Genomic DNA, 24,534 nt, shown 5'->3' on the forward strand with positions numbered 1-24,534 from the left:
GAAGTTTCTCTGGAAGCTTGCTTGGTTGTTTTATTAATATGATGCCATGCTTGTTGCCTCAACAGCATCTTTCAGGCAAGAGGCACAAGGATTTGGTGGAGAGCCTGAAGGCAGGAGCCAGGGTGACTTACCTTCCTATTAGTAGATTGGTTGGGCAGTGCTTGTTTTTGGTTGGGAATTCGCTTGTCCTACATGCTTGAGTGCTGCAGTCTGCAGTCTAAGATAAAAGGTGGTTGTTTTTAATTTAAACAGTTTCTGAAAAAGGGACTGATTGTTACGTAGATACTGTCTTCACTGCATGTTTATCAGGCTTGGCAGACATTTGTACATGGCACGTTTGAGATCACCTTTTCATTTTAGGGTTTCTTTGTCTACAACGAGGTTTGATAAACCCAAATAATTGATAGTGGACCCTTTTCCAAAGTGAAGCTCTTGATTAAACTTTATTAGAATGTTGAGACTTTCTTGTCAGTCTGAACTGCTTATTCTGTTGGTGAATGTAAGGCCCCACCAAGATTTAATGGCCTTGCACTTTGGGCAGTTTACACAGTGTTACTTTGTTAACACAAGCAAACAATCAATTTTTTTTTTTTAATTGAAGGGTTTTTATTAAGTGTGTTAATGCACTGAAAAGTGCTCGTATAGAGCACTAACCTAAACAGTAAAATTTGATACCCGCCAATACCTTTTAGAAGTAAAATGTGAAAAAGTGCTGATGTCTTGTTCACACTGAAGGACCTGTCACATTGAGAAAACACATTGGTGACATCAACACAACATGTTAATCAAGTCTAGCAACATGTTAATCAAGTCTTGCAACTTGTCGACATCAACACAACATGTTTACAAGGTAATTTCTTATCTTATTTAGTCACTGAAAAGTGCAAGACCATTTTTTACCTGCATTTTTATTTTTCAGTGCACCTTTTTATACTCAGCGACTTTTCTTGGCAATGCAGAGGAGAGAAGGAGAGCTTGTGCGCAGCTTTATTCAGCGTTCAAAATGAGAGAGGGAATGCATGCCTGTACCTTCCACTGCATTGCCAAGAAAAGTTGTCGTCGAGTATAGTCAATGCTGAGCAATGAAAGCTATTTGTACCTGTTTATTTTTACCTCTTTGCAAGTTGGTTTTATCACATGTAATACTGTCATGTGCAGTTTTTCTTCATATGTTGTGTAATTTGCACATAATTCTGTGAAAAATATTTGCAACTAAAAAGTTCATTGAAACTACCGTTAAATTCACATGGAGTTATCTGCATGCCATATTTTCTTTAGTTTTGAAAATCGGGTGACATTTAGCTTGTATTTTAATATTCTTAAAACTCGCTGTTGCTCCTAACTTGCTCCAAGACCTCGTTTTTGCTGCTCCCAGCCTCCTCCAAACTGTAGTTTTTTCTGCTGCCAAGATTGCTCCAAAGCTACTTTGCCCAGATCCATCCCTGGGCATCACTTCTCCTCGAACTGCTCCAGGCATAGAAAGAACGCTGTCATCACCACCGCATTCCATGACTCCACTTTGTTTCAAAGCAGCCGTAGGATGTTTCCCATTTCCATAGTTGTCGGTGTTTTCCGAGGTGTCTCTCTAGCATCACTTAATGTTTACCCTGGTCGCATGCAAGATCTATGATCGCTGCATCCGTGGAAGGAGCAGCAGCGGCAACGTCCGCACCAACAAGTGCAAACAAATCGAAGTTATCCTTGGTGGCTTTGCCAACATGTTTGCACACACTCCTGTAGAGATTGTTGCAGCTCTGGGAATCGTGTGCCCGCTCGGCAAGCATGCTCGCGAGAGAAATACTGACTTGCGGGAAGCAGTTCGCAATCTTTCATTTTCGGGTTGCGGGCACGCTTTGTTTTGCATGAAAAACTTCACGAACCCGTTCAATATGCCTTGCATGTTCTGCAAAATGCTGGACAGTGTCAAACAGTCAGTGCCAGAATGTGTAATTCTTTGGTGATTTTGAACTGGGGCCAGCCACTTTCCTCAGCCTAGAAGGCCTAAGGGACTTTTGGTAATTACCCCGACTCTCCCATACGACGCACATGCAAGCCGCAGGCGCATGCGTTGGGGGCAGGATGATCTTTTCCGGGCTCCATCGGCTCCATTGCTCCCTTGACCCGATTCCGACAGCTGCGTCGGCGCATCGGCATCAGAAGTGGCGCACTGCACGCTCTGCCCTCCGTCGCCAATTTTCTATGTTTTCTTGTTTGCAGTTTTCCCAATTTGCCGTTTGCCTTGGTGGAGAAGGAGAAGGAGCAAGGGTCTCCGTGTAGGCTCGCGTGCTTTCGGCACCTCGGACTTCGTAATAAGCGTGGTCAGCCGCCGATACACTTAGAATAATCCAGTTCAAAATGCACGAATTTCGGTCGGGACCACTTTGAACTTCGACAAAAGCGATTGTTCAAAAAAGTAATTTCGTTATAACGAGGGATTACTGTGTCTAACATTGTGACAACCCAAGATCAGGAGCAAAGAACCAGAAACAAACATCTTTATGTCCTTGTCCCAAGACTTTGCTTCCCATTGTTTGGTTGAAACGACTTTGTTTTTGCAAACTCCAGGATTTGCAAAAAGTGAGTTTCGGGAATATTTCACAGGGACAAAATTTTACGACTGAGAGTGGTACGCCGCATATTTGCGACAGTAGGGTAAAATGTTTGTGTGATCTATTTTTGCAATAATTTTCAAGTTGCTAAATTCACAAAAATTATGGAAATTAAGTCATTTCCAATGTTCAGTGCCACCATTAGAAAGAGGAGTTTTTAACTGATCAGGTGGCTAGGTGGACTTTGGAACACATCTGTTGAGATTGCAAAGATTGCTACTTGATGTCATGTCAGGAACTTTCGTTGGATCCGTCACAGTGGCGAATTTCACTGGTGGGTGTGGAGCATATCTAAAGGGCCTCTTTCTCGGCGCTTTATGCACATGCGAGTATGAGCATGGAGCACTCCGATGCTCTAAATCCACCAGTGGGTTTTGTCCTGACAACTTCTCTGACTTCCTTCCAGCTTCCCAGAAAGAAGCCCCAGCCGTTCAAAGGACCCGGTGGACGCCCAGGTAACGTCGCCTGTTCCGCGCTTTTAATGCGCATTTATGTGCCACCTGTAATTCAGTCCCATATTTCTTGCAGAAAAGAGCTTGGGGTATGTTATATCTTGTAGTCGTCTTTAAGTATAAACGATACTAATATTGTTTTTTCTGAAACTATAGAGGTATAAACGGAGGGAGAGGGAGATGAAAGTGTGTGGTGACGTACAGAGTATTTACTCATTTATTTATTTACGTGCATACTCTCAAGGCCGCAGGTGTCAAAAAAAAAAAAAAAAGTAAAACAAAGCTTTAAAAAAAAAAACGTACAAAGAGCGGTTGCAACAGATGATCGGACACAGCATACTTGTAGGCAGAGGGGTTAGTGATGGAGACGACGGCGACGGGAAGGTGATTCCCGTTAAGGCTTTTGTGGGAACGATGGACTTAAAGTTGGTTCTAGAATTTTGAAAGAACAGAGTTGTAGTTCATGGTTATGTTTAATTTAATCTACTACTTCATCATGGTACAAATGTGGTCGAACTTAGAGATAAAAACAGCAATCGCTGGTTGTAATCTTTGCTGAACTTGTAAAATAGTTGGTCAACATCAAATATATTATTTAGCGAGAGTTAAGCGGATCACTGCTAGCTGGCGCTTTGGATGCAGTCAAGTTCTAGTTAGGTTGCTGTGAGCGTTCAATTAGCGGTACTGATAAACAATGGGCTTCTGGGGAGGACAATATTAACTCGGAATGTTCCCTGCCACGCTGCGATACATCAGTGGGGTGATTGGTGGCAGGTTGCCGGGCGAAAAAGGATAAAGTCAGTCGAAAGGCTTGGAAATATTATCTATAGTCGGTGACAGGTCAAGAACGAAGTGGAAGCTCCTCCCACCCCTTTCCACTTCAGCGGAGCAAACGGTGGAGAGGAGGTCGTCTCCTCTCCAGCGTTCGCACTACTAAAATGGAAAGAGGTGGGAGGAGCTTCCACTTCATTCTTGACCTGTGGGTAGCAATCGAGGATTGTTACACTACAGGTAGCAATCGAGGATTGTTAATCTTTTTATATCTTTATGCAAAATCAGCCTTAAAAGTTTCTACCTAACTACTTCCACAGTGGTATGCAGCATTGTACATCAACACTGCACATTAGGCAGTGCAACATACTATAATATAATTCTTTCTTGAATTCATTGTGTCCTAACAATTGTAAATTGTACATGTTTGCATCAGGGTGGCAAGATTTTTCTATGCAAGGTGGTTTCTTTTGAACTTGTTCTTCTAGACAAACACTAATTTCGTGATGATCAGGCTTTGCAGTCATCTTTAACCTTCCTTGATGCTGTTAAAACTGTATTATGACTTAGATAACCAGTGACCTATTCCAAATATTTACTTATATACTACCGGAAATCGGTATTTGCAAACCTACTGTATCCAAGCTTCGATCGCACCGCCATCTTTGTGGTTAAAGCTTTTTTTATCTAGAGAGATTTTGGAAATGAACTTCAAATATGGACGGTGGCATTTTTTAAATGCAGGGGCCATCCTTATAAAACTGGCCTAGTGCCTACTTATGCAGAGTGAACTGCGAAGTTAACATCGTACAATTAACTGTACTTTTTGCCAACCTTTAGTTTGCCGTTCACTGACAAGTTGCTGCAGAGTGCCAACCAACTTTAGGCGTTTGCATTATTATTTTAGACCTCTAACCATCTTACCTCTTGAAACAAATACTGTAGTCACTGACAGAACGAGAAGGGCAGGGAGGTGCTTCAGTTGTACTGCCTCCAGCGCAATAACACTTCAAAGCCCCACAAGCCTCGAGCGTACACACACAGCTGAAGCATGGTGGAAGGCAGCAAGTGCGTGCTGGATGCTGGGCATCTGAAGAAGGCACCCTGCCATTCGTATCCTGTCAGTGGCTATAGTAACACTCTCAGGTTTGATGAAGTAATGTCATGTGAACAGCCTCTTGACTATACTCCACCTCAGAAATTACATGCAACATTGCAGAAGGCACAGGCATGGCACGTTGCTTTAAGAAGCTGCTTTTGATTGCATGAGTGCTCATGCAATTTAAGAGCGGGCCAACGAGACTATGGGCCTGCACCGTGCTACACTTTGGAGGTGGAGTACGGGTGACAAATGTCACTTGCTGTTACATTAGTCACTTGTAATTCACCCTTTTCATCTCTCACAGGAGGCGTCATACTGTCAGAGTTTAGAGGGTTGTGCTCATCCCTCTGAATTCTTTGTTTAGCGATAATCTCTCGCTACGGCCAGAGTCTTTCGACACGCTACTGGTTGGGAAACTTGGCCAAGGTTTGGCCAAGTTTCCTAACTAGAGGCACCACTGTTCCAAAGGGGATATTTTCATTTGGCCACCCCACTATTGGCAAACCACCTCAAACTCCCAAAAACAAATAACTCCTGAAAAAAAAAATTTTTTTTTTTTCGGATTTTGATTTTTTGTTAAGCTCGTAATTGATCATCTTATGCAAGCACTGGTCATTGTTCTTTGATTTCTAACAACAAAACTTAAAAATAAACTTGCTTTTTTTTTTAAATTTTTTTGTCAAAGAAAACATTGTTTTGCAAGTAGAAAAAGAGTCTGGCAATTGAACGTACAGGTTCACAATGCTTCTATCTGATAGCACTACTCATGGTGTTGAATTTTTATGGTGATAGCGGTAGTGAGAATTGATTTTTTCGCAAGAGGAAGGAATCATGGGCATTGTTATTTTAGAGGTTGTTGCAGAAAAGAAAGTTTGATCAGTTGAGTGAGTGTACAGAGCCGTAAACACCTAGGTTGAAGAGAAACACTGTCTATGTGGTGACACATCACTGCAGTCTAGTGGTGACTCATTCCAATCCCACATTCTGGTTGCCAAAGTCCCAGCGGCGCTGGCTAGATTGGCGACTCTCGACCCCCTCGTCGATGATGGCGCTATGTTTGGTCATTTACCAAGCTCTACCATTGCGTTACGGAGAAGTTTCGCGACCAGTAGCGTGTCAAAGGACTCTGCTACAGCCAATAGTAAAGGCAGAAAAAAATGTGGAAACATATGGGGTTGGGAATTTCATGCTACCAGAAAATGTTGGTTTAATTAAGCTTTCAGAGTATCCTGCATACATTCCCATCGATCTTCATAAAAACGTAATAATCGACTGAATCCAGCTTCAAGCATAACACCCAGAAGTAGTAACACAACCCAGCCGACGAAGGTCATTTCGACTCGGTGGCATTTGCCTCGGACAGAGCTTCTGAGACGAGTGAGGCCGAGAGAAATTCATTTTTTTCTCACCACTCGCCGACTCTGGGAAGCTTTGAGGCTCGTTGCTCTTTATTCGCATCACGGCAAACACAGTACAGCAGAAAAGCCGTCTGGTCAACAGATGGAATGCCACCCTCCGGCCCACCCATGAGACCGCCTGCAGCACCAAAGTCTGGGAACTTTGACCAGGTAAATGACGCGGCACGCAAGGAGAACTGCATTCCGGTTTTCCCCGTCTCCGCTTAGGCCGACCGCAAGTCCAAGGAGGGAGTCTTCCACTCCCGACGCACGTCGTGTGCACGGAGGGGTAGGCCGTTCCCAGAAAGCTCGGACGCCTTCCTGAAGCGTTGCGAGCAAGCACGCATTGCAAGAAAGAGCCCGATGCGTCGGAGCCACCGCACGGGATTTTCTTGTGGGGAGCGAGTCGGGAGCCCCTTAGACAGGTCGATGCAGCGAGCTTCTCTGCTTCTTATGCCAGAGTCCCGCCAGACCAACGAACGGAAATGATTGAATAACCTCGAACGCATGCAGCATGCGCATGAAGGTATGTTTGGCAGGCTTGCAGTCTTTCGGTGCTCGTGAAGTAAGCACGAACGATTGAAAGCCTGCCAAAGATACCCTCGCTTGTATGATTCGCTCGTTGGAGCCCCTTCGGAATCGGCTGTTTCCGTTTGTTGCTCTAGTGGGACTCGGGCATTGCGGGAGTATGGGCAGCAGCTTGTTATGTCACAGCCACGCTCACCCTTCTCTCTTTAGTCATTGACAGGTTAAGAACCCATAAGAACCTGAAGCCAGTGCATCTAACGGGATCTTAACCTCTCACGACTAAGGAGCCTTTTACTCACACCGATAGAGGGTGAATGGCACCTCCATTTTTCTTGAGGCGAAAAACACCTGGAAACTGCTCTCTCAGAGCTGGTGTTGTGGTGGTGCCCATCGTGCCTTATTGTTACTTTCTGCTATCTACAATTTTTTGGTCATTCTTCGGTGCCTTTAAAAGGGACACCGTCGAGGCATTTGTGCACGCCTGTGTCTCTACAGAAACACGACTTATTGAGGCCTACCAGGTGAGAATCAATATTTCCAAATCAATGAAGTGGGGGAAGCCGCCGCATGCTTCTCTCACTCGTGCAATGGAGGTGCGGAACTCGGGAGGTTTGATACTCCGGTCTTTGACACATCATTTCTCTGCACTGTTACACTACAGTTTTAGCTTACCCCTTTTTCTTTTTTTTTTATATTATTTAAGTTATTACAGCCAAAAAAACTTTTGGTGGTATCTAAACTTCTTTGCTCAGAATATCTTTGTCGTCTTCTTTTTTTTTTTTGGGGGGGGGGGGGGGGGGGGGGGAGAGAGAGAGATGGGGTGAGTTAGTGTCTGGAAGGCCAAGAATAAATTCTACAGACTTAATATCTGCAGAGAGCATAACCATCATGTAGGTTCAATTGACGTCATTCGGCAAAGTAGTTAAATGGCCTGTTAGTGGCCCGATGCACACTAGCATTTTCTCACAATGCTTTCAGTTTTCTCAACGCTTCAGGGACTGGTGCCCTGCTATTAGGAACAATCCAATTTATGGGAACGGTCTATTTTACCCCAGTGCTGTTGGTACAAAGCTCCCATTTCTTTTTCGTCACTTGGTTATCTTTTTCACCGGTTTATGCAATATATGCTGGTTTGTTACTCCTTCCACTCACTGTGATTGTTGCCCAAAATAATCAGAAACATATAAACTAGCATGATGTATGAAATTAGTAATTTCATGTATCATGCTGGGTCATATGTTTGTGACTTATTTGGAGCAAAATAAAGGCAAATAGTTTCGTCTTAATGCAGGCACAATTTTTAAGTTGTTTTTCAATTTTTCTGAAAAAAAAAATAAATAAAAACTTTGGGTGCATTGTAAAGGGGAAAAAGGCACAAACCACAAGTTCAGTGGCTTTTTTTTTTTTTTATGCCATGAACAATTGAAACGGTCAGGGTGGATGGAAATTGAAGTTTTTCCTGTAAGTTGGGGTTGAATTTTTGGATCTCTTCTCCCAATTACGTGCCCTAATGCAGTAAGTAAGCTTTTTTTTTTTATGACTCCAAGAATAAGTTTAATTGCACTGAATATATTTGAGTCATTTATTGGTGTAAGATTGTTTTTAATTGATGTAATATCATTTGATTTTCTAGCGAACATAACTGAAACCACTTCCACATGAGCAGAAAAATGGTACATCATGCTCTGTCATGCTCAACCCCTGCAACGGAGTTGAGTTTCTTCAGGTCGAAGCTACTCAACTCTTATGTGCTCTGAAAAGTTGATTATGAACCTCCAGGGTCGCCAACAGGCTAGAAATGATAAGGCATGTCTCGTGCTCCATTCCTCGGTGCTAGTTGGCTGCCTTTGATGGTGCATCAGCTGTTCAGTGCAATCCACTTATAACAATAATGAGAAAATCTGCAATCGTCATAATTGATTACCGCTGTATCTGGACTAGAAACTGATTGTTTCTAGTCTAGAAACTAGAAACTGATAGTTATAAGAAGTACATCGTAATATGTGGTATTGTTATAAGTGAATTGCACTGTACATGCATGATCAATGCTCGCATGGCATCAGAGCATCATCAAAGGTACAGGAGGTGGAACAGTTGAAAGCTTTTGTTTGCCTCTTTAGTCTGCTGGAGTCAAATGACGACCCAAGTGAAGTACTGAAGAGTTTTCAAGAATTTTCTTAAACTGTTCCTTGTTTTTTTTGTTTTTTTTTGGGAACCGCATTAGGCTTATGGTTCTGTTGGAATGTTCAGATCTAATCCTATCCATTGTATCTGCATTCTGTGGAAGTCTGATGCATTTTTTTTTAGTTTTGAAGTCAAATGTCATTTACTACTGTGTCACCCCTGCAGTTCGTTGATTTGCACGAAACAGGAAATGCCACACCCTGGACATCTTTTTTAACATAGCTTTGAAGATGCGTAAGTTTCTTTGGCGAACAAGGTTTGTCTTTTAGAAGTTTTCTTTCAAAATGGCAGAAGCTTCAGTTTTACCTCACTTAAAAACATTGCGTAGGTAGGTTGAACCCTTGTTTGATCAAGGACAGAATTGCATGCTTCTATTCACCTGCCAACTAAATTTCTTGGCATTTGAAGAAAAAGCAGAGACAAGTCTATTCTACTTCAGCTCTGCAACACATTCTAGAGTTCAGAACTTGAACTCTAGTCTTCACCGACCCAAGTAAAACATTTTTTTGTCATCAATGGAACTCTGACTGATCCTTGGCTATGCAAAGCATGTGTCTTTCCCAGAAGAACTATGCTTCAGTGGGTGCTGGAACAGTTTGCCTTTGTTCCATTGATTTGATACCAGCACAATTTGGAAGATGCATCTTGCATCTTCCAGACTTTCTGTCACAACTTCGCAGCATTGACAGCAGTCCCTTGGGGACAGTTCTCCAACTGCATTGCAGAAAGAGAGCCTCAGGCTGATAACCTATTGAGGCATGCAATTCTGTCGCATTTAAAGGTTTTTACGCTCACAGATCAATTGGAGATGCTTGTGATGCCAGGTTGGACCTCAGGCATGCACAGAATACTACCTTAGTCACACCTAAGGTATTTCCTGAAAAGTCTGCTCTTCTATCTGTCATCAGGTAGAACAGTAGCCTTTAAAAGTTGTTCTGGTTGATGAAAGCTGCATGTCTACAGGCAGCTTTTATAAGAAAGAACAACTGCAACTGCCCAAAACTAAAATGGAACTTTGATAGCTGCTTGAACATGAGCTCTTTGCAAACATGTTCCCGCATATATTGTGAAGTCACTGGATTGTCATTTTAACCTGACGCTATGGTTATTGCGACAAGCAGACTCAATCTGCCGTCGCTTGGGCTCATATCAAGCGAAACAGCTTAGCTGTCCCATTAAAACTGTGGCTAACTTGTCTAAAAAAAAAAATACTTGCAGACCTTTATACATTTACAAAGTCTCATACTGCTCACAACATCTCAAAGTTTGCCTGCCACTGATCTAACTTAATGTAAGGATGTTTGATGCTGACTTTTCGTGCTGCTTTTTTTTATTATTAATATTTATACTTGCATGTTTTAAGTTGATTACTAAGTTCTTAAATGATAACTTCAGTTGGAAATAATAATAGGATAGATGAAGAACTATCTCTGATAAAACAAGGTGTCATCTTTTTTCTATATATTTTTTTGTTTTTCTAATTGAAGTTACATTTTCTGTTGTTACATTATTGTAGGTTCAAGCAGTAAATTTATATTTTTAACAGGGATGGAACTGCTGTGCCAGTTGCACCATTGTGCCCCTAATGACTTTTCATGCACCACATTGATACAAAAGTATAAATAAGATTGAAATTGCGCCAAGGTGCGCCCAAACTGAAATTATAAACGAGCCTTGTCAAAATTATCCTTCTCGCAGTTTCTGTTGGCAACATTGACATTGGAACTTTGGACATTGGAACAAAGGAATGCTGGTGATACCAAATCCGAAGCTCTATATTAAGGTTGCTGCCATGGTTACACTTTGTTTCAGCTTAAAACACTTGTTACAACATCCCTCATTGCAATGCTTCTGCTACCAGGCCTCTCGGAAGCCATTCGCTGTCGCTCTGCTTCGTCTTAAGTGCATATGCAGATGATGCTACAAGTGCGAGCACCGGACTTTCAGTATCCCTACCAAGAATGTGCGCTCGTGCAGTGCAAGCACTGTTCAAGGCCACATGCTGGCACTTGTAGCATCAGCTGCGTCTGGACGTAAGCTGAAACTAAGTATAGCTGCCGTTGCTGTGTGCTTTTGTGGAGTCCTGGAGTCACTTCATCTGAATGGTGGAGCAAACGGCGCCACCATATTGCGATAAACTCAAATATATTTAAGTTGGCGTGCCTCCCTCTTGGCTGTTCGTGTGTGACTATAGACATTTCCACCATTTACAAAAATCACGGTCCACACGTGCAAAATCACAGTCCAGCCAACGCTCGCTCGCAGTTGCGGCCAGCGAGAGACAGCACATGCATAACACACAAACACAGCTATGAACGCGCTCTAATATAAAAGCCTACAGCCCACGTTGGCCGCCCGAGGCCCCGTGCAGAAAACTTGGGAACATAACAAAGGCGAGCGAGCAGAAGCAAAACTGCCATGCAGTTTTGCTTTATATGCTCTGTGTAATTTTCGTGTAATTTCGGGAAGAAAGTTTCAAATAAAATGTTAATTAGAACTATTGTTAAGTTCACATCGAGTTATCTGCATGCCATATTTTCTTGAGCTTTGAAAACCAGGTTACACTTCGCCTCTATTTTAACATTCTTAAAATTTATACGGTGCTCCCAATTCACTTTAAGACCTAGTTTTTGCTGCTCCCAGCCTGCTCCAAATGGACCTCTTGGCGAATATGTGCTGCCACCTAGACACGCGATTCGATTCGAGACTAAGTGGCGAGAAAACAACGCGCGCCCAAGGCCTCTCCCACCCGTTCCACACACTAAACGTCAGCTACATCCCGTTAACCCATTGAGGCGCTGTGACCTAGATACGGTTCCCCCAAACTCTCCTTTGTCCCCATCGTGCGTAATCTTCTGCCCCGAAGTCGACACAAAGAAACCATCTTCCCTCTCTGCTCGGCCAGAAGGAAGAGAGAGGGAGTACTGGAACTATTTACTCTCGAACCGATGTTTCTACAAAAGGTCCATTGTAGTTTTTTCTGTTCCTGAGATTGCTCCAAAGCTGCTTTGCTCAGTTCCATCCCTGCTCTAATCCTCGTGGCATGCCCTGTCCTCTTAGTAGCAGTAAATGCATACTGCTGGGGCGTGTGTCAGAGTTACTTTAGGTGGTTAAAAGATTCTTCCGAAATACACTTCGTTTGAGCTTCCAGGTTACGCTTTAGGTGCCTCTGGTGTGTTCCTTTATTGCAAAGAGCATCAGTCTTTCCATTTCTTAGAGGCTCTTGCGTGCATAGTTGAGAGATATTTTATTATGGGAACAGCTCCAGGCTTACGGTTCTGTTGGAATGTTCATATCAAATCTTTTGTATTGTATCAGCATTCTTTGGAAGTTTGATGCAATTTTTTCAATTTAAAAAAAAAAAAAGAAATTGTACAAAGCGAAGACATTTGTAGAAGAGCGTTCTCTTTTGTGCGTGGTAGTGCGAAGTCGGAGGAATTTGCAGCATAGTCTCAGGTAGTGCAGTTTGGAAGGGTGGCGCCCTTTTTAGTTTTGCTCTCAGTGGCTTCAGAGTAAGGCGGAGTAGTGTGTGGAAGCGTTTAAAGGAGGCGGCTGACTTGGGCAAACATGGTTTTCTTTAGGGTGTTCCCAAGGGAGCCAAGCGTCCCCTACTTCTGGACGGAGGCCCAGGACCTTTCAAGAAGCCGAACATGGGTCCAGGTGGTGAGTCTTTCCTTCTGCTGCCACAGCACATGGCTATAGTCACCGACAGGATGAGAGGTGCATGGCGTCTCTTTCAAACTCCCGGACTCCAGCATGCACCCGTTGCTCTTGGCCGTTCTTTTACTATGCATGCACGATTAATGCTCACAGACGCTGAAGCATTGTCTAAGATAGGAAGCTCGCTAACTAAAGGACTTCCCGGCAGTTCTCATTCTGTCAGTTACTAGAAACAACCTGCATTTTTCTGCAAGAATCTCTAGTAAAGCCTCATTCTTTAGAAAGCATTGATCAAAACCAATCTTCATGTGGCGATTCTACAGCTTTTATGTGTCTAAGAGCGTGTGCCTATTCTGAAATTTTCATCGTCCTCCTTTGCGTCGTAATGTTGTCCTTCCGGGTGCGCAATAAGTAAAAGTGGGCGGAAGTGCTCGAGAAAATGGTGAGCCGAAGTTGTGTAAATTATCTATAGCTTTCCCCTTTTGGAGGACTCCGTTGCGAGTCCCGGCTGGAGGCGTGCGCCGTGCGTGCCTCCCTTGAAATTGGGGCTGAATGCTTGCAGGAGCCGCGACAGCACCTGGGACTCCAGGCGGTCCTCCGGTCCTCAAGAAGTCCTTCTACTGCAAGCTGTGCAATGCCACTCTCAACTCGGAGTTCCAGAGAGATGAGGTACTTCCCTTCTTCCCTAAAATGGGAACCTCTCAGGAGATGGTTCGCGTTTTAAAAAAACAATTTGGAACCTGTTTTTTTTTTTTTTTTTTAGCAAAACAAGTGACAGAAAAAAATCTCGTGACGGAAACAGAGGGTGCATTTGGGGGCTGGATAATGTACTTGTTATTTGTAGCTCATTAAAGGAAAAAAAACTTGAAATTGCAAATGTCCTGCATGTGTAGTAAAGAGGAGCATCATATAAAACATACTTTCTACTCTAATACCTAAAGATTTTTTTAGACGAAATAGTTACTTATGACCAAGGTCATGTGTGTTTTTTTATATTTTTCGTATTATCCATAGATGAGAAAGTTTGAAATTGATTTCTGTGAACTTTCATTAACGAGACCATGAAGGCAATTTCAAAAATTTTTAAAAGGTGTTTTCGGACGCATTAAATTTTTGGACGCATTGAGGTCAATTTTTTTTAGAGCTCCGTGACTGTTATTTTCGCGCCCGCAAATAAGTTTTCTAAATTGAAACAAACATTGGGACGTGACGTTGAGGAGCACCGTCAGTGTCAGTAGGATTTGGCGGAGTCCCGGTACAGTTCCCGCGGTTGGCTATATTGCACGGCAGTCTGTGGTCTAGAAAAAATGGACAACGCCGCGCTCGCAGGCAAGTTACTCCTCTTCAGGTTCCCCACGTCAACACAACGGTAGATGCTTCTCAGGATGTGAAAATCTTGATTGGCGCTTAACAAGGGCACCCCAGGCTTGTCAACGACACCTCGGTTGCCGCCTCGGAGCGGGAGGCTTTCCCGGATCTGCGCCCAACCAATGTACAACTCTGCACCAGACTCGCCAGCGCCGGCACAGCGCCAAGAGCACGTCATTCGTTTGAACCACTTGCCTGACGAGGAGCCCGTCGTCGTCCTGCTTCCACATCGCGCAGTTATTTAGTTCACGTTTCTGCCGCCGTCTCGGGGGGGTTTCAGGCATTGTTCCCAGCGCAATTGTTACCATACCTGTTTAATTGATTTGTGTGGCACCCAGACGTCTGTCCGGACTAGAACTTGGTCAACAGCGTCCGAGCCGTGCCTGGCACTCATTTCAGTCGTCAAATAGAACTTCCAAATCGCAAAGTCCTAGATGCAAGATTATTTTCTGCCTGGTTAGAAAAGCAGTTTCTAACCATCTTATTTCGAATTGTGCTGTATTCTAGAAATACTAAAAATGCTTCACTGTGCACCTTTTGGGACCTTTTTAATAATCTTGTGAAAAGAGTCTCTTGATTGTCGATGTTTAATATTGTATCTTTCCCGATCTAACTTCTGTTTGCATCGTGCTGCTAGTTTCAGTTATGTTTCTTTTTAAATGCAGCACATGAACGGTCGAGCTCACAAGGAACGACTGACTTCAGGCCAGCCAGCGGCTCAGCAGGGACCACAGTCTCAGCAGAAGCCACAATTCCAGCCGAGAGCACAGTTTCAGCCGAGGCCTCAATTTCAGTCGAAGCCACAATTTCAGCCGAAACCACAATTTCAGCCGAGGTCACAGTTTCAGCAGAACCGGCCTCAGCTGCCATTTCGCCAGCCACAGCCGAATTGGGGCGCTCATCAGAATCAGCCATTTCAGGGAAAGCAGAACCAAGGTTGGATTTCGTAACAACTTTTGGGCAGAACTGTTTGTCGACTTGTCATTCAAACCTTTGGCAAGGGTTTCGTCTTGGGCACATCAAATAAGTCTGCTGCAATGCACTTAACACGAAATATGTTGTATGGCTGGCACCTCACAGCTTCTAGTTTCACACTCCTGAAGCAAAGGACTACCACATGAGTGTTGCGTCAACGTTGGATGGAACTCGTGTGCTCACTAAATACGGGTCCCAGCCAAATGCTGATGCTACATTGGTGTCCAATCTCTGCCCCATGCTGGCCTCTGTTAGGTGAGCTAAAAAAGAACCCAGCGCCTTGTTAAGGTGCATTCACAAAGCAGCGTTCGGCTACATTATATTGGCCGTCTTCCAAATCTCAGTCGAGCGGGTTCGAGTTACTCCCGCAGCTGATATCATCTGATAACACAGATAGAACAGTGCTGAACGCGAGTAACCTTTCAAATGCCAAAATGCGAAACCTTTGCTCTGGAGTGAGACAAAGTAAATTTGGAACACTGCCCAAGTGATACGACCTCGGGTCACCGGCACGTCCGTGATTCATATGCAGTGTGCCAATGTTTTTGCCAAATTGCCGAAGCAGCAAGGAGAATGCTCGAAACGTAGGTATGCGCACGCTGCTCACGCTCATCTTGTTTGTATAAACGATAAGTAAATGACCAAGAAAAGGCACATGCAAATTGCCATTAGAAGTAAACAACCAAAATATAGCACATGCAAAGTACCATTTACTTTAAAACGGTTACAGCAACAGACAACAGCACGTGCAGCATGTGCAACCATTACCGCATGGTCCTTGGCGTTCCATTCCCGCAGGAGCACTACCTTTGGCAGGGCTTCCTTTCAGTGACTAGCACATTGACGTTTGCATCATAGACGCATAAAGTCTGTAGCAAGTTCCTGCCAGCATCACCACGAGGCAATGGACAATACATTCTATGTTATCATTGCCTTTGCCACAGTAGCAAGGGATAGGGGCAAATTTGTTTCATATGTACAGTATCCTTGCTTCAAGCGTTTTGAAGCTTGCAACTTTCATTTGGCCCCATAGGTTTTGGACCAAGGCCTAGAGGCGGCATGGCCCAGCAGCGGATGCCGGCACCCAAGGGGACGTTCTCTTGCCAGCCGTGTCAGCAGACCATGAACTCCAAGATGCAGTACGACCAGGTAGGCACCGGGGACTTGCAGAGAAATGAGTTCTTTCCTCGACAATGTCTATATAGTCCGTTGCAGGTTATTAAGAGAAGCTCGACATGCTCCACCCACAAAGCCCTCCACTCTCTCCACTTGAGCAGAGCAAACGCTGCAGAGGAGGAGTGGAGAGGAGAAAACCACCAGTCAGGTCGGGGGACTTGTCCCGCTTTTTTTAACCTGCAACAGATTATAGAAATGTAAAGGTGTGCCCACAAACGAAAGTATGGTCCCTGCCAGCTGCACTGTGTCTGGCACCGCATGTTTTCGTCAGAATTCGGCGATATGGTGATATTTTAAACATTTTCAGTGCAGTCTGACGTGATGGGAACGAGGCTAGGTGAACATCGAAAGAAGTGAAATAAATATACAGACTGCTCAAGTTTAGCTAAGAAATGGATTTTCCTGAATGTTAGTCATTTTTAGCGAATATTGGGCCGCAGCCAAATAATTGAAAATTGTTGAGTAGCCAGGGATTGAATCTAAGGTTAAGAATGTTGTCTTCATAGCCTCCAATGGCTTTAGGCCCCTACTTCCGCTGTTCTGCTAATTTGGAAGTTGTGCTTGGTCTTGGGACAACTGATCCACACGTCATATATCTTTCTTATCTTTCACCTTTCGCAGCACATGACAAGCAAGAAGCATTTCCAGAATTTAGAGACGTTGGCTTCTGTAAGTGTTGATTAGCATTTGAGGAATCTTCCTGTTTCTATTTCTATGCTTTTAGAAACGGAACCCATAGAGCAGTGGCTCCTGTATAGACGCTTTGCAGCAGCTGTGCATGGGCACTGCCATAACCGACCTTTAGTTGTTTTCTCTTACTCTGTTTACTTCACTTTATCATTACCACAGTAGTCCTAGTTATTGCCATTTTTAGATTATACTTCGTCCTTGTTCCTAGCATAAGCCTTTGTGGAGGCTTGTCAAGGCCCGCTTCAGTGGCTCAGCATCTCAGTCAGACTAGAGTAGGTCAGCCATGGCGGCTGCAATCTGGCACGTCTGCAAAGCGTCTATAGGTTCCACTGCAAAAAGTGTATGGTCTGGTGTAGTTTTATTATGGTGCCTGGTGTGTTTTTCTGTATTATGGTGGCTGGTGTGTTGTCTGGTGTGTTTACCACATCCAAAAATGTAGTACCTTTTATATTACCTTGAAAGGGTACTATAAAAGATATCAATAAATAATCACAAAAAATGCTTAGGCCATATGCGAGAATGAATAGCGCCATCTGGTTTACCGTGTGCGAACTTCATATGTCCACCATGTTGGGGGTGCTCCGCCGTACTGTCCATACTCTCCCGAGTGCCCGAGGTTGCGTCCTAGTGCCCTAGCCGCATTGGCTGCGTCACCTACGTTGTTGATGTGGAAGGTGCAAGCTCCAGAAGTATGCCCCAGTACTGCTGTGTTCCACGATGCACGCAGAGTGGCTACAAAGATTCCTTCGGAAACAAAGTGAGCTTCATACGCGCATAATTTTGTTATAGTGAACGGCCATCCGGCCATCGTGATTTGTTATAACCGTTTAGAGCTGTTCTGCGGTTTGTCGAACACCTCTCTTGCGAGTTGCTTCTCACAGCAGAATGACTGCACCCGTACAAGTATGTCTCTCGTGCACGCGCAGCCACTGCACCAAGAATGTCAGTGCGCTTACACTGAAAGCAAGAATATCGAAGGTGGGAGTGCATGCATAAAATCTCGTTTTGGCAGCTGCAACATAAAGGCTGGTGCTTCGCGCTACCTCTTCGATAGACTCTCAACGCGTGCCCGGAACGGTATCGAGGATCAAAAAACTAGGGAGCCACCGGTACCGCTCCGAAGCTTGTGCCTGTTGGAGGTCGTTTTCGACTCGTAGTACGAATCCACAAACCCATCCCAGGAGCTCTAGCAGCTTGGAAAGGTCTAGAGTCCACTCCGATGCCATTGCAAGAACTAATAACTATGAAGAGTTTACTAGAAAAGAGCTAGACCACGCAGTAAAGAGCACGGCACAAGATGACAAGAACACCTCAACATGGCGGCGCGTCTTTCCCGAGTATGATGATGATAATAGCTACAAAGAATTTTGCATAGGGTCTATTAGCGGCGAGATGTTTTGGTGGCGCCCTCCTATGGTTCCCCCTTGTGACGTCATTACCTTGCGAACAACAAGTTCGATGGTGTTTGTAAATAGCATGGTGGAAGCCTGAAATCATTGCGCTCTCAAAGCAACACTGCCAACACCGTCGAAATTAAAGTTCTTTCATTCTTCTTATTTCCGTCGATGGCATACCCTTTCAGACGTCATAGTCAGCTTTTCGGCCAATCGTGGAAGGCCGACCACAGCGACGCTTTTGGTCGCGCACGGGGCTAATAACAAATAAAATTGAGATCCATCATGGGCTAGAATGTGTAAATAAAAAAAAAAAAAATACACAAAACAAAAAACATTTTATTTTGCAAGATGCAGTATGAGAGGAAAAAGCTTCAAGTGATTGGCATACCACAGCTTGCTCCCAAAGAAGATTCTAATCACTTATGGTTTGTGGAGAGAACGAGTATCTGAAACAGTCCTTGAAGAACTGGGGCTGATGAAGTGCGCGACTGTGTTTGTTCCGAGTTATTCTTGATTCGTCAGGAACTAGGTAAGCTGTTTTGTCTATCTGAAGTGAGTCATTGATAATCATATATAGAAATTTCAGACTTTTTTCTTTGTGCCTCATCTTAAGTAATGGAATGTTGGCTTTTGAATACAGTGCTGTAGGTGAATCCGGTCGACGATATTTAAATAAAATAAAATGCAAAGCAAGTCGTTGCACCTTTTCTAGCTTTAGCACATCTTTAACAAAATGAGGATCCCAGATTTCATACGCATATTCTATCAACGGACGAATCAGTGTTTTATAGCCAAAAGTTTTGTGTTAATTGAACGTAGATCGCCTTAAATAGTACAGTTTGTAATTTGCTTTTATTACAATGCTATCAATATGAGCACTCCAACGGAGATCGTGAGAAATAGTTACTTCCAGATATTTGTAACTGCTTACCCTTGCCAGTGGATACCTTTCAATAACATAGGCAAGTTGAATGGGCTTTGTTTTGAAAGTAATAGTCATACAGACGGTTTTCTCTAAGTTTAGTGACATTTGCCATGTATTGCACCACTGACCAATGTGTGCTAAACATGTACGTTAAGATTAATTTGATCAGTGGGCTCCTTAGCCTCTGTGTTCGAAATACAGTCATCGGCAAAGAGCTTAGTCTTAACAATTAAATTTAAGAATATAGCATTAATAAACATTAAAAACAACAAGTTAAAGCTTCCTAAACTTCAAACAAAAAGAGTAACCGCAGAGAGCGCAGAAAACACGCACATACACAAAAAGTCAAGGTTAGGACACGCTGCTAGGAGCAGTCTCTACTCTAAATTTTTAATCCGGTTCGCACAAAAAATTGCAACCGTCTTTATCATTCTTTGACAAGCTGGAAATGATTCCTTGGTGCAAAGTACAGATTTTAGTGATCATTGAACTTCTGTCTGCGATCATGAGGCATTCGCAACTGGATAGGAGGCGGCGTTCGCCTGCAGCCAGCCATTCTCGCTGCGCCTCGGCTGCTCTGCACAGCTTTTTTGTAGCGTGAGCCACACTGGCTGAGGTTGAGCAGTTTCGCGTGACTCGCATAATGAGCCGTGCTCCGTGCTGCGCATGTGCGAGGAGCAGTGACGTCACACGGCGCGCCGGAGCCGCCGCCGCCACGCCTGCCTCACCGGTCTGCACATTCCAGAGCTGCAGCAGATGCACTGGTGCCACTGCGTGCCCAGCTGTGCGCCTCCGTTGCGCAGTAGCTAAGTCTGACGCTGCACCGGAGCTGCTCTATAGCGCCTCTCATTTTGCGTGCATCAGCTCACGCTACATATATCCTGGCATAGCCGAGCTAAGCCACCGCAATTTTCTTTTATCTCTGTACAGTTCCGCTGGTTTTGTTTGGACTCTGGATTCACGGAAGCAAAATCTTGTTTCTTTCAAGGACACAATTGCCATACTGGACGAAAAGTCTTCGCAGTCAACTAGAATAGTAAAAGATTTTTCTTTTCGTGCACGCCAGGGTGCTCAGATTTTGTAAACGTCCTCGCAGTATAAAGAGTTCGAAAGCTACAATTTGTTCCAGCCGTTAGCCCGCCTAGAGTGTTATCGGTTGTGTTATCGCGGTCCGCTGAAGAATGCATTAACGTGTGTTTGCTGTAGTGTCAAGAAAATCGCTGTTCGTTATGAAGCCCCGGCCTCAAAATCTGCCGTAGGCCCGGGTTTGATATAGTGAATTACGGGATACATCAAACTAAAATGCGTGTCTGATGTAGATCGTTATAAACAGATTTGACTGTATACAGGCTAAATAAACTACCGGCTGTAATAGTGTGAGGGGAGAGAAGCTTTGTCCCAACTGAAGTGTTGCGCTATGATTCATTTTTTATCAATTTTTTTAGTACCCATTGTAAATAGAGCTTCCTCTGACTAAAACCTTATTGCTAAAAAAAAAAAAAAGAATGTTCTGTGTTTTTTTGGCACCCCATCTATTATTATTACAAAAGGGGATAAGTAATGTGCTCCAGTATCAGAGGAATCCTCAGTCGTCATCAAGGAGGAACTCATTTAGTGATGCAATCACTTTTCCATTTTCAAATTATATGCAAACCGATGTTGGCATCTGATCTGAAAGGATCAGTGACTGCTCCAAAGCAATGTTTTTGCCTGCTACAGAACCTGCTACGGAAAGTCAAACACCTCTTCCATCACTGCTTTATTTTCTTGCGTTATTTTTCATTCATGCTCTTGCAAAGTTGACTTTAACGCAGCAGTCGCTTTAACAATAAGCATCACAGAAAGGGGCAAACTTTGTATAACAAAATTTTGAACTGTTCCTCTGCACTTTCTGTTCAGGGTGGATCTGTTAGCATTGCCCCCAAGAAACCCCTGATCGGAGGGCCAAACACACCCGGCGGCCCCCCCAACATCCGGCCCCGTGCTCCCAACGTCTACTCCACTGCAAAGCCTTGGAGCACCAGCAACAGCAGCAAGCCAACACCCTTCAACAGTGGAGGCAACCGCTTCGGAGCGCCACAGCAGCAGCCGTGGACCAAGCCAAACACTCGACCGCAGCAACAGCCGCAGTACAACAATGGCTCGGTACGACCTCCCCCTTCTAATCAGCCAGTCTTCCCCACGCCGGGGGTCCAGCAGTTTCAGACAAACGCAAGACCTCAGCAGAAACCTCTGTTGGGAGGATTAGGCTTTGGGCCCACTCCATCAGATCAATTTTCGAAGCTCCAGTACGATCTTGCAGTCGAGATCAGCAAGCTCTCGCGCCAGCTGACACGTCCAGACCTTGCTCAAGAGATTGGGCAGCAGTTGAACCGTCAAGCTCAGCAAACCTCTCAGCAAGAACACCTGTCGATGGATACTCCGCTCGAACGCCCAATGGAGTTTGATCGTTCACACGATTACTCGTATGGGGATGCAATGGATCAGAGCCACACTGGGCACGATTTCAACTCTGGGAACATGTACGGTCACGATTACCAAGAGCCACACGAAGGGGCTCCGTATAAAGACGTTTTAGAACCTCCTACAGCTGCACCGAGGCGCACGTTGTTGCCGTCGTCGGCTCAGGCTTTTGAGGGACCCAGTGTGCTTGATCGACTCAAGAAGATGTCAGGATCGGCTCAAAGCATGACCATCGATACCTACGGGGAAAGACGTCCTCATGACCAGTCCGGTTATGAGTATGGCTCTTCCGAGCTGGGCTTCAGCAACCGTGGTGGGTACGACGAATATCCCGCTGCAGAGTTTAACAGACCTCTCCTTTCGGACAGAGGAAGGTCAGAGGGCTTGCTTGGGCCATCGTCCAGCCTTTTGGGCAGGCCTTTTGACTATAACTCACGTTTCTGAGGTCTTTGGTTCTTTTTTGACGGTCATTCTGGGGTTGCACCAGGACATTTTCGAAGTAAGTAGCACAAGGAAAAGAATTTCCCAGATATGTTTTGGTGTCTTGAGGATGTGCTTGTTCTTTTTGCATTTCTACATCCATCACCCGTTTGTTTCACATTGGTTATTATTTGTATCTGTCTTGATGTGCGAATAAACTTTTCACACTTTTGGTTTGAGAAAACTGTCGTAAGACTGCATTTATTTTGAACTTTGGCACTATATCAAAACTAGCTGAGTATAGTTAAACTTTAATAGTGGTGGGTCAAGAAGGCAAGCAAAATTTACTAAAATGAGTGCTGCTTACATCGAAGAATAGCCTATTTCAGTATTCTTGCTCGTGAGTGCCACCTCACCCTCAGACATGAGGTAGGCGAGTTTGTAAACCCAGAGAACTCTCGAGTTTCAGTGAGGGGCATGAGTACACAATCTTCAGTTCTGTGAGGTTGGGGTGAGTTTGATGGCGAGTTCTGTGAGGGGCACGAGTTGTAAGGACCCGAAGTAGAACTTGACAAGTCATGTGACTTGTTTTAGGAAAATTTGAGTTTTGACACTGTTCGCTTCTCTGGCTGGTTAGCTACAAGTGAGGGGAAGGAGAAAGTCGAAAAAAAGTCGCCACTGAAGACGTGCAGAAACACTTGTGACGTCGGCACCATCTTCATACCTGCGACCCTGTCAAACCGCACCACATTCCGAGGTGTAGACTTCATGTGCTCTGGCAGCAAGAGGAGGGGGTGGGGGACAGGTGTCGCCAAATGAAGCACACTGCCAGAGATGGGTTATAGCGCGGCCGTCCTGTCTAATGCAAATGAGAGTGTCCCGACTCCTGTATTCCCCAAGTAAAGTATTTGCCTTTGCAATGGCTTGCCACTCGACTCTATTGTGATTGATTACTGGTTTGTTACCGATGTGATGGTTGAATAGGCCAGGAGGTCACAACTTCAGGAATAGGGAACACCAATAGACTGTCTTGTTGTTTGGCTGTGAAGAGAAATGAGTGTGTGTGCCTGTTTGAAAAAGAGGCAATTCACTCTTTTGTGCATACCTTACACACAGTCGCTAATCTTGATGATACAGACTCTCGGCAGTCATGTGCCGATCGATAGAGAGCTAACACCCTGCACATTGGCGTAACAACTGACACTATGGAAATTGCAAACAGGGTCGGGCCTAGGGTGGGCAACCTAGGTGGTTGCCCAGCGCATCATTAAAGAAAGGGTGCTGCTGCGCCCCCTTTTAAATTTTTTAGCTGTTTTATTCATTTGAATATGGTGCACATGATAGGTGATCAGAAGTAAAACAGATTTAAATTGTTGCATCGCAACCGCTGATGCAGCACCACTGCCCTTGAAATGCCTAGAAACTGAAATACAAAAGTTGACACTACCAAAATGGCAGCATGCAGTGTTGACAGTGACCTTTTTTTTATGGCAGATATGTGAGTAAATGTAAATTGCAGACAAAAAATGACGGAAGGAGAACTCCATGCACCAAAAGAAAAAATAAATGGGAAATCTTTTTGGCTTAATGTTTCCTGTCGATGCTTACTTTTACCAACATGCTCCTACATACATTTAGGACCTTTCGTAGCGTAAGCTACACTGGCTGAGGTTGAGCAGTTTTACGTGGCTCCTGGAGAGCCGTGCTGCGCATGCGCAAGAAGCAGTGACGTCACACGGTGCACAGCTGGCGCGCCGGAGTGGCCGAAGCCGTTGCCGCATGCCCAGCTGTGCGCCTCCGTTCCGCAGTAGCCAAGTCTCATGCTGCACTGGAGCCGCTTGATAGTGCCTCATTTTTTTTTTTTTTTTTTTTTTCTACTGGTGTGAGTTGCAGGATTTTTACTGTAAAAGGTTGCCTCATCTGGTGCGCAACTTCTGCAACGATGAGAAGTCCGTTTCGTCCTTTGCACCTTTGAAGATGCTGCACTTGCATTGGCATAGTGCACAACAAACATACGACTGCCCTTTTTTTTTTTTACAGTTTGTGATTATGATTAAAACTATATTGTGTCATCCTAACGTGTAAAGCACTGAAGTCTACAAGCGCGAGATCCTTCCTTTTCGTACATATGGGGGCACATGGTAACAATGGGTTGAAAATAAAATGCTGCCTTTTGGACCTATCTAATCTATTTTCTGAGGTTTAGCAATGACTTGATTGATGCTGTGGTTCAGTGATTGATTCAAGCGCCACAAAGACTGATCAGCTGTCTTTGTGTTAATATTGTCATTTGGTGAAGAGTTCCAGAATGCTATTTGCAGATTTGCCAAGATGCTATTTGTTTTTTGACCGATTCTGACTATCAATTTGTTAAACTATTGGAAGTGCTTTACTTAGTCTGACTTGAGGCCGAGACA

The 24,534-nt window shown here is 44.3% G+C and overlaps 1 protein-coding gene across 1 annotated transcript in view; it reads left to right on the forward strand.

The window, feature by feature from the left end:
* The window catches only part of LOC8025091 (trithorax group protein osa), a 47,643-nt gene extending 25,282 nt beyond the window's left edge, over window positions 1–22,361 (forward strand). The window contains exons 7-15 of the mRNA XM_029987459.4: window positions 66–122; window positions 3,016–3,064; window positions 6,435–6,502; window positions 12,625–12,706; window positions 13,266–13,372; window positions 14,737–15,007; window positions 16,080–16,195; window positions 16,844–16,891; window positions 21,134–22,361. Of these exons, the coding sequence (XP_029843319.3) occupies window positions 66–122; window positions 3,016–3,064; window positions 6,435–6,502; window positions 12,625–12,706; window positions 13,266–13,372; window positions 14,737–15,007; window positions 16,080–16,195; window positions 16,844–16,891; window positions 21,134–22,141 (1,806 nt within the window). The 3' untranslated portion in view covers window positions 22,142–22,361. The remainder of the gene's footprint in view (window positions 1–65; window positions 123–3,015; window positions 3,065–6,434; window positions 6,503–12,624; window positions 12,707–13,265; window positions 13,373–14,736; window positions 15,008–16,079; window positions 16,196–16,843; window positions 16,892–21,133) is intronic.
* The last annotated feature ends 2,173 nt before the right edge of the window (window positions 22,362–24,534 follow it).

The sequence above is a fragment of the Ixodes scapularis genome, unplaced genomic scaffold (assembly GCF_016920785.2).
Source record: "Ixodes scapularis isolate PalLabHiFi unplaced genomic scaffold, ASM1692078v2 PGA_scaffold2__306_contigs__length_199485367, whole genome shotgun sequence".
Taxonomy (NCBI): Eukaryota; Metazoa; Arthropoda; class Arachnida; order Ixodida; family Ixodidae; genus Ixodes; species Ixodes scapularis.